The 13,246-nt window shown below is 49.1% G+C and overlaps 1 protein-coding gene across 1 annotated transcript in view; it reads left to right on the top strand.

The window, feature by feature from the left end:
* Positions 1-13,246, top strand: part of acmsd (aminocarboxymuconate semialdehyde decarboxylase) — a gene marked incomplete at both ends in the record, with an annotated part of 64,908 nt that overhangs the window by 20,292 nt on the left and 31,370 nt on the right. Inside the window, 4 exons of the mRNA XM_084314716.1 lie at positions 2,647-2,883; positions 3,979-4,072; positions 4,468-4,563; positions 5,283-5,455. Coding sequence (XP_084170842.1) covers positions 2,647-2,883; positions 3,979-4,072; positions 4,468-4,563; positions 5,283-5,455 — 600 coding nt within the window. The remainder of the gene's footprint in view (positions 1-2,646; positions 2,884-3,978; positions 4,073-4,467; positions 4,564-5,282; positions 5,456-13,246) is intronic.

Below are 13,246 nucleotides of genomic sequence, written 5' to 3'. Positions count from 1 at the left end.
CTGAGGCTCGCTGAATTTAACATTCATCAAAACGCATCAATTATGTATCAAGTTGTCAACAACATGAATCACAGACTGTCTGAGCTTGTCCCAGTCTGCCAACCACTGCACATCCACAACACAAGAAATAAGCATCTTATATCTGGCAAGAGGAGACGGCTCAATTGTGCTAGCCTAAGCATAGCATGCAGGGGTCCACAGATCTGGAACAAGCTTGACGAAAATCTAAAAATGACTAATACCTTTAAAACCTTTAAAAAATCACTGAAAGAGGAACTGCTAAAATCATATCTCTAATTAAAATTATAACTTAGGAATAAAATTGTCTGTATTATGTATCTCTGTTATATGTCAGTTAGTAGGTAGGTGTGTAAACCTACCCACGTTGTATTGTTTTGTTTTGTTTTGTTTTTTGTTATTGTTTTGTTGTTTATATTCTGTTTGTATCTGTGATCAGGCTCCCTCCAAAAGCTTTAAATAGCTTCTTGGGAGACCTGGCACATGCACACAATTTGTGACATTGATATCACATGAGGATACTCGCATGTAAATGTATCGTGTGTGTGTGTGAATAAATTCATTCATTCATTTAAAAAAACGCTCCACTCTGCCGACAAGGAAAAGTGAGACCGGAGACATTTGGCCGTTACACAGGCCAAGATACAAGGTTACAAAGGGTGCTCGATACCGCCGTCTAGCTGGATGCGGTCGGTATTGCACTGTGGCGATCTCAGACTCATTCCCTATGGTAACACCAAGGTCCCTGGATGAATAATGAATAAAAATATTGAATAAAGGAATATACGACCAAAACCAGAGAAAAAATATGATGAGAAAACTTAAAAACAGAACCAGAGATAGAATGTGTGTGTTTACAGGAAGGGTTTGATATCAAACTCTTCATTAAGTCCAAGAGGGGCCATAGTCTGAAGGGTTTGTATATGGTAGGTTTCTCTCTGCAAGAGTAGTTTGCCATGGTCTCCTCCTCTGGCTGGTCTCTCTACCTTGTCAATGCCTGTGTACCTTAGTGTGCTGATGTTGAATGTGAAATGTGGATCTGTGAGCAGTGGGTGGGCTCTAGGATCTCACTAGTTGGTTTCTCAGGTTGGGGGGGCATTTGTAGACTACTGTGGGAGGTTCCTTTTTTTTATCCGCTTTTTTCTCCTCTTTTTCAATTTTTCTCCCATCCCAATTCCACTGTGCCAATTCTTCCCTCCCCTGTCTTGAACGTTGCTCGCATATGCCCCCCACTGGCCGGTTGTAGGGAGGATAGAAGCCTTGCATCACGTGTCCCCTCCGATACATGAGGAGGCAGCTTGTCACATCTTTTCACCTGCCAGCGCGGACTCTCATTGGCGAGGTGTAACGTGTGGGAGGCTCACACTACCCCCGCCATTTCCTGTCTCTGCGGTGTAGGCGTCCCCCAACCGACCTGTAGGAGTCGCTGTCCACAACGTCCAGATTACCACCCATCGACTTCCACCCGCTAATTCTGCCAATTGAGTTAGTATGACGGCTGGCCCAAGCCGGAGGCAACGCCGACAGCCGGAGTCGAACCCGGTGTCTCTTGCGTTGGTGACGAGTGCAATGTCCGCTGCGCCACCCAGCCGCCTCTGTGGGAGGTTCCTTGAAGATAGGAGGTCCTTAGTGGGTCTAATACTGGGTTGCAGGCATTCGTCCTGTGTGGTCACGTCAAAACGGTTAGCAGCTTTGTGAACATGACATGCCGACATTATGGGAAATGCACTTACGGTCTTTTCCAGAGTCTGTACCAATATCCTCTCTGCGCATTCAGTAGAAAGCTATCCGTCTGCAAACTAGCCTAGCTTAGCACAAATTAATGGAAGCAGATACAGACCAGCTACACAACCCTCATAGTTTTAAGCTATGCTAGAGGTCCGTATCCACTTTCATTAATTTGTTAGGCTAGCCTTCCACAACGCACGCGTCTGACTCTGGAGAAGACGGTAAGTGCATTTCCAACCGATAATGTTTGCGTGTTCCATTAAACAGTATACAGTACGGGGCGGTCAGGTGGCGTAGCGGAGATTGCGTTCGTCACCAACGCCGGAGATGCTGGATTCGCGTGTTCGAATCCAGCTCCCGGTGTTGTCACCAGCTTGGCTGGCCGTTCACACTAATACAATTTGGCAGTATTAGGGGGTGGGGAAGCTGGCGGGTGGGAATTTGGCGTTGTGGACAGCGTCAGGTCTCGGCGCTTGCTAAGCGGGGCAGGACATGGTGGAGATAGCGTGCCCTCCCACGCGTTACACCTCACCGATGAGAGTCCTCGCTGCCAAGTGAAAAAGACGTCACTGGCTGTCGGCGCACGTCTCGTCTCGGGGGAAGCGTGCGATCGACTCGGGACGCCCTTGTACCGACTCGTAGGAGAACATGCATACAGCAGCCAGGTAGGGGAGGGGGGGAATTGGCACAACGACTAATTGGGACGGGGAGAAAATCAGAGAAAAATCAGAAACAGAAAAAAAATTATAAAAAAAAAAACAGTATACAGTATGCAGAGACATGAGAGATGGGAGGAGAGATGAGTCCATGACGCCGACAGTAGGCTACGCGCCACGATGCGGTGCCACAGGCCACAGCCACCTAGGGTGACTCCTCCAGTATTTTATTTTTAAACCACAGGCCAAACCCCACGACACTCTGGATCTATGTGTCCTCCTGAATGATGACCTGGCTCAGACAGTCCACGGCCACCCCAGGAGGTTTGTGGGCCTGGGCACGCTGCCCCTGCAGGCCCCTGACCTGGCCGTGGTGGAGATGAGACGATGTGTGGAGGAGCTGGGGTTCCCCGGGGTGCAGATCGGCTCCCACATCAACCAATGGGACCTCAACGCTGCTGAACTCTACCCTGTCTATGCTGTGAGAGGTTTCATACTGCAGTGTATACACTACATACAGTTAGAATCCCAATAGAGCACATTAACCCTTTCACTATCACACTACAGAAGGTTAACCCTTTCCCTACAACACTACAGACGGTTAACCCTTTCACTACCACACTACAGAAGGTTATTTCACTACCACACTACAAGAGGTTGACACTTTCACTGCCACATTACAAAGGGTTAACCCTTTCACTACCACACTACAGAAGGTACTACCACACTACAAAGGGTTCACCCGTTCACTACCACACTACAGAAGGTTAACCCTTTCACTACCACACTACAGAAGGTACTACCACACTACAAAGTGTTCACCCTTTCACTACCACACTACAGAAGGTTAACGCTTTCACTACTACAATCATGTAATAAATAAGATTAACCTTTCACTACCACACTACAAAGGGTTCACCCTTTCGCTAACACACTACAGAAGGTTAACCCTTTCACTACCACACTACAAATGGTTAACCCTTTCACTACCACACTACAAATAGTTAACCCTTTCACTACCACACTACAGAAGGTTAACGCTTTCACTACCACACTACATAAGGTTAACCTTTCACTACCACACTACATAAGGTTAACCTTTCACTACCACACTACCAAGCTTTGTAGTGTGGTAGTGAAAGGGTTAAGCTAAAAAGAAAATGGCCAAATCGTTATCTTAGGATGTATCTTCTTTAGGATGTATCTCATCATCTCAGAAGGGGTGCCCAAACATTTGGACCCATTAAAGGTGTTTTAAAAGGGAAAATCCAAAATGGCAGCCAGAAAAGACCCAAGATTCCTAAAAGGTGATACAATTCTGACAATTTGTCTGATTGTGCTCATTATAGCCTTTGCATTTATAGTAAAAACTCTAATATTGAAGTATTTGCCCAAAATAACCATTCAACCATTTTTTTAAAACAATTGTGCATGTTCAAATAGCCAGACCTCCACTCCACTGTTCTCTGTGAAACGGCGTGCATTCAGATTCACATTTCATCCATACTGATTCAACACCGACTGTGGTTGTGCTGGGTTTGCATGGGCTGTGAAGTGCAATGTGTCTTCCTTACAGGCAGCCGAAGAGCTGAACTGTGCTTTGTTTGTCCACCCATGGGACATGCAGACAGATGGGAGGATGGCTAAGTATTGGCTGCCCTGGCTGGTGGGTGAGTGAGAGTGAGAGTGAGAGAGATCCTGGTCTAGTCAACATGAAATACAATATCCTCCACCAGAGAACACATCGCATATATAAGTGGATGAAAACCATTTACTGTATCTCTGTAGCTTACTGTAGCTTTGATCATTTAATTTTTTTACTGGGAATTAATGTTAACATGGTTCTTGTTCACGGTTCGATTCCCGCTCCTCCTGGGCATCATGTCGAAGTGTCCTTGAATTGCTCCCGATGAGCAGGTTGGCACCTTGCATGGTTGCCTCTGCCGTCGGGTGTGTGAGTGAATGGGTGAATGTGAGGAACAAAATTGTAAAGCACTTTGGATAAAATCTGCTATATAAATGCAGTCCATACCATCCATTTGAATCCTGTTTTTCATTCCCACAGGCATGCCCTCTGAGACGACCATGGCTATATGCGCTATGATATTTGGAGGCGTCTTCGAGAGGTTCCCTAAACTGAAGGTCTGCTTTGCTCATGGAGGTACTGTACTGTACATTCTTATATACATTCTCTCTTTATCCTAACTTTGTTTGAATTAAATAATAGTGTAATTTATTCCTCATTTAGCTGGGAACCCCCAGAGACCCCCCCTCCCCAATCACCAAACCTCCATGGACATCTCATTATGATCTGAAGGGCATAGCAGATTTTAAATTCATATCAACCATTGCCACGTAGTAGGGCTGTCCCCGACTAAGGATTTGGATGGTCGACTATGATTGGCCAAAATTTGCCGTTGTATGCATCTTGATATTTGTCTAGTCTAGTGTGTTCATTAGATGGGTGAAATCCTCTTTCAGTGCCTCTGTGCCTGTTTTCGTAGGCAGTTAGCCTCTGGTATGCGTGCCATTAGCGTTAGCCACGCTTCTAGGCCTCTTTTCTTTTGGAAAGAATGATAAAAATATAGATTTTTTTAATTATAAATATGTTATTTTTATTTTTATTTTTTATATTCGACTAAGAGGTTGGCCAGTCGACTACGGCTCCTTTCGACCGATTAGTCGACTAATCGACTAATAGGGGTCAGCCCTACCACGTAGTATGTCGATATCTAGTTTAGGATCTGCCCCCAGCATTTTGCGAGACTTGGAAGCTGTGGTGATCTGAGATTACATTTTACACTACGAACTGGTACCGGTATCGGTTCAAATGTGAACGGTACCCAACCCTACTGATCCTTGACATTCGTTTGTATACAGGTGGTTCTTTCCCATTCACCATAGGCAGAATTGAACACGGGCACAAGGTTCGCCCGGACCTGTGTGCCGTGGACAACAAGATCAACCCACAGAAATACCTTGGCTCCTTCTACACCGACTCGCTAGTCCACCACCCTGTCGCCCTCAAGCTGCTTGTTGACGTGATCGGAAAAGTGAGCCTCATACGAAACTCATCCATTCTACACTCATTGCACACAACATCCACATGCACACACTCACTTTAAACACTCACCTTTAACATTCACTGTTTAGACACTTTAAACACTTTTGAAACATTACACCATATTTTATCTATTTATTCCTAAAAGATTTGCACTACCTCCTCTACCTTTTTACCTTGTTTAAAAAAATTTAAATGTGTGATCACATTTTTTTATTTTTATTTTTGTCCCACATAGGTCATTGCCGTTTTTCCGTGTTCCACCCTCTGTCCAACGCAATGTATTTCCTCATTGCCCATTTCTAAATCGTCTCGTTTAAAACAAATAAAGCATGGACATTTGCATGGTGTACCTTTCTGTGCGTATTCATCGACAATCTATAGCTCAACATGAAAATATTCGCAATTAATCGCAAAGGTAGCAAAATAACAACGTTTATGTTTTCATTCACTGAGAAACTACACTACCATTTGGCGCTGCTGACTGGGGCGTCACCACAGCGTAGACTCCTGGCTTTAGTCGCAGACCTAGGATCAGATTTCCCTTACATTCCATAAGCTTAACAATTCGTACAATGGGAAAATAACTGACCCTGAATCTGTGGCTAGTATCTCTCTGGTGATCATAACCATTAACGACAAATTAAAAACCTTATAACTACCTTTATTTCAACCAAAAATGCTTGAACAATAATGTTAGTGGTAGAAGGGAACTCATTTTGTGCAAAAATGAAAGCTTTTCAATTTCCAATGCGGCAGAATTGTTACAATAGCCAATAATCCATTTTCCCAATGATGAATCCCTATACGGATGGAACAACCAGTGACGTCAGCTTACACCACCCTATAAAGTAACAATAATAATAAGCAAAATTCACAGGACAATAACAGCAATAATAATAATAACAATAATGACAATAAAATAGAAATAATTAAAATAATTAAAACAGAATATAAAATAAAATTATATTGCCACAGACATTACAAAAGCCATTTCTTCCCCCACTCCTGCCCCCACCCCCACCCCAGGACCCCCGGACCCCTCAGGACCAACATCCCGACCCCGCTTCGCTGCTAGATCATGGCTTTTACTCTCTCAGCCACTGACGCCCACAACCCAATGTTGGATTATTTAACGATAGGTTATGACTATAACCAAGTTCTGTTAATAATGGTGACGCTCGGCATCACTACTGCACTGTACCTCGCACATGCACGCGCACTGAATAAAGACCACAATGTAGCTTTATATCCCAATATTCGTCTGACCACACCCCTATCAGCTTACCTACATAAGCAGGGGTGGGGCCACATACTCGCCTCCTTCCCAAGCTTTCACCACAAGGTGAGATCAAGGGCAGCAGCGGCGTCTGATGCCGAGCGTCACCATTATTAACAGAACTTGGTTATAGTCATAACCTATCGTTCTGTATCATAATGGCTCCGCTCGGCATCACTACTGCACAAGGAAGGCCGAGCGAGAGCCATCGGCCGACAAATACACCCCGCTGAGGCCCCCCACAACCATCAGATCAGGGAGGACCGAGCCCCCCCGACCCCCCCTAATGGAGGGCACCCCCCCTATTGGAGGTTCCCGGGAGGGCGACGGACCCGACCGTGCGAAGAGGCACTCAAGCAACTCAACGCACAGGGTGAGCAGACCGTGGCCTGACCCCACGACTACACACACGCACAACCCGCATGCCACTCGGGAACGAACGGAGGGAACAACCTCGTTACTGCCCCCAGAATCACGGGGTCAAGAGCAAACCCAACCCCGTGGCAAGGCCGTAGCAGCGGAGCGCGAAGGAAGACCCAGACCCACTGAAGGGACTGGATCCCCTGGAAAACGGGGGCCCGGAGAGGTCAATGACGCCAGGCATCAAGACCCCACCAGGCGGTCACTTAGTGACACCGCCCCCCACATCGCCAGCGTATTCGGATAAGGCCCCTCCAAGAGCGGGCCCTTTCCCCCCAATAGCACACCGCCTGGCACACTGACCCTGCAGAACAGGCAGTCAGCATGGCCGTAAGCACACAAAAAAGGTTAACCAACGGAAGCAGGCAGCGCACCGGGGAAAACCAGGCAACAGGCTGTAACCTGAGCCTGGAGCACTGCGGACGAGACAGGCGCCAAAGGAGTTAGCTGAGAACAGCCCCCCTGGCGGAAGGGGCGTATGCTGGCGTTGTTGCATGACCAAGCCTCCATTTAAAAAAAAAACCCACCCAGAGGGGTTGAGGCAGAGAAGGCTGACATGATTGGCAGACGTCATGAACGTGCAGGGGCACCCTCAACCGGGTAACCCGGGAGTTGACACTGCTCCAACACACCAGGGAATCAACCACCTTGTCGTTACCCAATGCGGTGGTTGTTCCTATAACCCCTCAAGAAAAAACTCCAAAACACACCTGCGGGTACACACTGGCTATACCGCAGTACAAGTGTTTCAGTTTTCAAAAAAGGGTTATCCCAGGCCTACGGGTCGACGAAACATTACTTCGGACCGGGCCCGGCGATATGGGAAGCACAGGGTCACCAGAGGAGGTCAAAGACCACCCCAACAGGCCCCTCTTCGCCATGCGTGAGAGAGGAGCGAAAAGAATGGAGAACCAGCCCCAAGCACACCGTACTTGATATTCCCAGGCGGTCTCCCAACCAAGTACTAACCAGGACCAACCTGCGTAGCGGCCGAGATCTGACGAGATCGAGCGTGTACAGGTTGGCATGGCCGTAAGCCATTACGACAGTGCAGAGTACAAAATGTACCCAACCAGGGTCTCCATAGCGCTTAACCCTGTGACACCCGGACCGACCTGGCATTTTTCCCCCTGAAAAAAGCCCAAGTCCCTCAGGGTACCAGAACAGCAGATCTGCATCCCCGGCGGACAACGGGTTTAACTGATCCGGACCAGCGTGACCAGAACCAGTCCCGTGCCCTAACCACGCCGACATGCCTACTCCAGGAGAAGGGGCAGATATGCGTGTTGATCTTAAACATGAAAAGAAGGCGCCACGCAGACGTTCGGTGCGAACCGCGCCCGGTGGCCCACCCCCAGGGCGTGAGACCCCTCTACATATGTTCAGATCCATTCCGTCATCATCCCCCAGATATGAACGAGAATCCGTCGACAACCAACACAGGTCGTCGTAAGAGGAAAAACCTCCATCCCAGTTGCTTTATAAAAACGCTGTTTTAACCTCAAGCAACCAAGACGTACCGTCATTCGCCTGATCTTCAACAGAACACCCCGAGCTAGCACTATGCGTGCGTCGGGACACAACCACATCAATGAACAGGCTATTTAGACCTGTCATTGAATCCCCAAGGCGCCATGGGGAACGACAAGAGGGGTGTGATGCTTCCTAACTCCAACTCTTTTTAATAGAAAAGAAGAAAGCACCAACAGCATGTATCCCAGTCTACACAGCCGGGGGTAAAAATTGTTTAAATTTTTACATCCCACCACCCTCCCATAGGGAGGAGATGGAAATCCCCAGAGAGACTTCCCACGCGAGCTGTACAGATTGAAAAGAACATATTGCAACCTTGAGCCATGGTTTTAGGGCTCTCCGGGGAGGAGGCACTGAACCCTTACACTCAATCGAATCGAATCGAATACACACACAATAGAGTAGGACTCCTTTTTGAGGTTTCACTCACCTTGACAATCTGAGGAGGAGGCTCTGCAATCTGAGAAGGCTCCCTCACATGGAAGGAGAGTCCTAACTCACAGAAGGCCCGAACAGGAGCTTCGTGAGGAGGAGCCCTGACCACCCCCCGAAACAGATCCATCATATGCACAGCTCACGGAAGTCCTACCAACAGAGACTCGCACAGTGACGTACTCTATGGCGGGGGAATTTCTGCGGTGCACACGCCCAATATTGGGACCAGGAAACTCCCCCCCCCCCTCTTACCCTGTAACGTGCCGAACAGCAACGTGACAGGAACCTTGAAGGACAGGAGGTTTTAACCCCTGCCCATCAAAGAAGGGGAGAAAAGGATTACCAGTTCACCCCTTTACGACCCCACATGCGCACCACTCACAGTCTTGCCCAGCGGGCCGTCCCACAGCACCAGATCGCCGACTCTCCCCACTCTTTGTGGGACTAAGCGACCCTCCCGGGCGCTGAGAGCAGGTCGATGGTCTCGGGCCGGGTCAGTTCTCCTGGCTGGACACGTGGGAAGAACAGCTCCAGCTGCTCAGAGTCCACCACTCTGTCCACCTTGGCAATGTCCTCAAGGCCATAGCAGATCATCTCATGGCACCTTACGGTCCCCTTCGGGGTCCATACCTTGATCGCCACCACATATCGCTTTATATCAACTTTGACTTCCATCTTCCCCACACCGTACACGACCAGTGTGATTGGCTCGCCGGTCAGCCCGAGTCTTTTGGCGGCTTTGTGTGTGATATAGTTCGTGTCGGAGGCGAGGTCGATCAAGGCCCCGACACAGCCTCCTCCCCTTGTGGTGACATCCACGAGCATCATCAGGACTGGGTATTCTTTTAAGCCACTTTTGTCCACCAAGCTCTTGCCGGTGCACACTTTAGAGGTTGTTTTGTTCGTGAAGGCCCTTTTGAATGCTTCCATTTGGAGCGCCAACCCAGCGATGACTTCCTCCTGCTTTTCTGTCAGGCCTTGGGGTCCTCTCCTAGCTGGTGGCTCATCAGTTGCCTCACTCCTCCCTTGCGTCTTGGGGCAGAGGAGGACATGATGCACGACAGGGCCATCCTCTTCCACACACTCTTCCTCTTGGCAGAAGAATCTCTCCATGCACCCGCCGTCAACCCCGTGATAATCGAGGCATTTGGCACACATCCCTGCCTTTTTCACCTGGGCTCTCTTCTCCGTCAATGAAGCCTTCTTGAAGGCCGGGCAGAAATAAAGTCTCCCTCCATGTGCTTTGTCTCCACACATGGTGCACGAGTCCCTCTGGGACTCCCTCCTGACATCACTCACTGTTGTTCTGGTGAATGACTGTCTTTCACTACCTCTGTCGCTCAGCATCTCACGCTGGGTTGGTCTATCGCCAGCGTGGGTGGTTCCGTTCTCCAGCTGTGCTAGCCTCTCGAGGATCCTTTCCTGTCCTTTCAAGAATGACAAGAGCCTGTCGAAGTAGCTTCTCGGCGTGACGCCATTTGCGGGGTCACGCTCGTAGGAGATCCACTTCTCTCTCATGCCTATAGGCAGCTTCCTCTCTATGGCGGCGACAGTTAAGTGGTTCTTGATAACATCCTTCATTCCAAGGTCCTTCAGGTCATACAGTGCGGTTTCCACTGCCTGGACCAGGTCTATCATCGGCCTAGGCTGGTTGCTTCGCACTGCAGGTACTTCTTCCAGGTCCTTGAGGATCAGACTTGCGGTCACGCTCCTGTCCCCAAAGCGGTTGTCTAGGAGCCTGAAAATGTCATCTGCGGTTCTGCAGTGATCCAGCCCAAGCTTCTTCCTCAGTGGCTCTTCCACACTGTCCAGTAGGTGATACAGTTTACACACTGGTAAACCTGAGGGTTCTGCCAGCGCCTGGAGGTCCTCCCAGTTATCCCGCCAGCGCCAATAGGTCCTTCTGTCCCCACAGAATTTGGGTAGATTGATGGCGGCGAGCTTGATCCTAGGTCGGGCCCCCTGGTGGTCTCTGTGGTGAGCGAGACCTTCCTGCGTTGCGCCCTCATCACCTGGTGGCGTGGCGCGGTCACCTCGTGACTGAGGCGTGTCAGTGGGGTTGGCATGAATATAGATGGTGACGGATGAACTGAAACGAGGTTCCCTGCCGGGTTGTCTTACCCGTGGGGGTGATTGCCTTCCAACATGATGGAGAGGCCCACTTCCTGCGGTCCCTACTCCATACTGGAGATGGACGGCGTTGGAGGCCTCCTCATGGCTGCCGGGAGGCAAGGGAGGGCTTCCATAAGCGCCCTCTGCTTGACCGCTGTTACACTGGGGAGGTGAATGGGCATGAGCGACCTCACCTTTATCGTCGGCGGATGGGGAGGGGCCAGCTTCAGTGGCATGTTGAGGAGCGTCCCTGGCGACGCCAGGTGGGCTGGTCACGTCACCGCGCCTTTCAATGTTGTGTGTCCTTTCCTCCTCTCCATCCTCATAAGCACTTCCAATGTCACCCTTTCCACCAGGCTCTAGGAGGGTCGACCATCTGTCCATTAGTGCTGCTCTTTCCTCGTCTAGGTGCCTGTACCGCTTCCCCAATTCAGCTATGTTGGGAGTTGGAAGAAAGTATCTCCACTCTCTCACCATCTGTTCGAAGGCGTTGAGTCTCCTCTCCAATTTGTTCCCCTCCAACGCTCTCTCGTCTTTGGGTGCCCATTGGGTGCTGAGTCTCTTTGTCTCTTCCAAGGCCTCCTTGAACTCCACTTCAAGGGGGCCTAACTCTGGCTGAACGAAGCGGGACCATACCTCCGAGAAGATCTTCTTCTCCAGTGCCGCTTTCCTCTGCTTCCTTGCGTCTTTCTTTGCTGTGGCGTCGGCTATCACGGTAGCATGTGCAGCTCCATCGGCCTCCTCCAATGCTCCAACATAGTCTCCCGTCGTGTCAACGAGCTTAGCAAACTCTACTTGAAGAGTTTTCTTGTCGTTGACCAGCTCCGCTGGCGATGCGGTGTCAACATTGTCAGCTACTTGGTTGGCTCTCCTTGTGAAAGCTGTCTGCGCCGCAGTACGCCTCTTCTTTAGCTCTTCCACATCTACACCCTCCATCTTGTCCCAGTCAGCCGTTGCCCCAACTGGAGCTCCTTTTACGGCAGAGTCACTGGTCGCAGGCAGTAGTAAACAATGGAGTCAACAGTCAGAAGCACAGTTGTACAGTTGGCGTGTAGCAGTATAATTACAATGACACTTTCCCCAGCAGGAAAAATGGTGGGTCAAACGTAGTTCGCTTAACTCACTTGAAACTTGAGGTACAGTCCACAATGTGAGTGAGCAAGTAGGAAAGAGTTGGTGAGCACCGTTACAGTTCTTGGTTAATTGGTATAGTTCACGGCGTTTGGAGCAACAATATATTTGCACCGTTCAACACAGCCAAGGCATAGGCGTGTCAATGATAATGTTCACAGCGTTTGGAGCAACAACGTAGTTGCTTGGTTCAACACAGCCAAGGCATAGGGGTGTCAATGATAATGTTCACAGCGTTTGGAGCAACAATGTAGTTGCTTAGTTCAACACAGCCAAGGCATAGGGGTGTCAATGATAATGTTCACAGCGTTTGGAGCAATAATGTAGTTGCTTAGTTCAACACAGCCAAGGCATGGGTGTCAATGAATGTTCTTTAGCTAGCATTGGTGGCCAGCAGTGTTAGCATTCTTTGGCTAACAGCGTTAGCATTGGTGGCTAGCAGTATTAGCATTGGTTGGCTAATGGCTAGCGTTAAGCATTTGCAGCTAGCAGTGTTAGCAGTCGCTAACAGCGTTAGCATTGGTGGCTAGCAGTATTAGCATTGGTTGGCTAATGGCTAGCGTTAAGCATTTGCAGCTAGCAGTGTTAGCAGTCGCTAACAGCGTTAGCATTGGTGGCTAGCAGTATTAGCATTGGTTGGCTAATGGCTAGCGTTAAGCATTTGTAGCTAGCAGAGTTAGCAGTCTTTGGCTAACAGCGTTAGCATTGGTGGCTAGCAGTATTAGCATTGGTTGGCTAATGGCTAGCGTTAAGCATTGGCAGCTAGCAGTGTTAGCAGTCTTTGGCTAACAGCGTTAGCATTGGTGGCTAGCAGTTTTAGCATTGGTTGGCTAATGGCTAGCATTTAGCATTAACATTGGATGGAATTCGGCG

The sequence above is a fragment of the Notolepis coatsorum genome (assembly GCF_963971535.1).
Source record: "Notolepis coatsorum genome assembly, chromosome: 5".
Taxonomy (NCBI): Eukaryota; Metazoa; Chordata; class Actinopteri; order Aulopiformes; family Paralepididae; genus Notolepis; species Notolepis coatsorum.
This window is presented reverse-complemented; position numbering and strand designations above follow the sequence as displayed.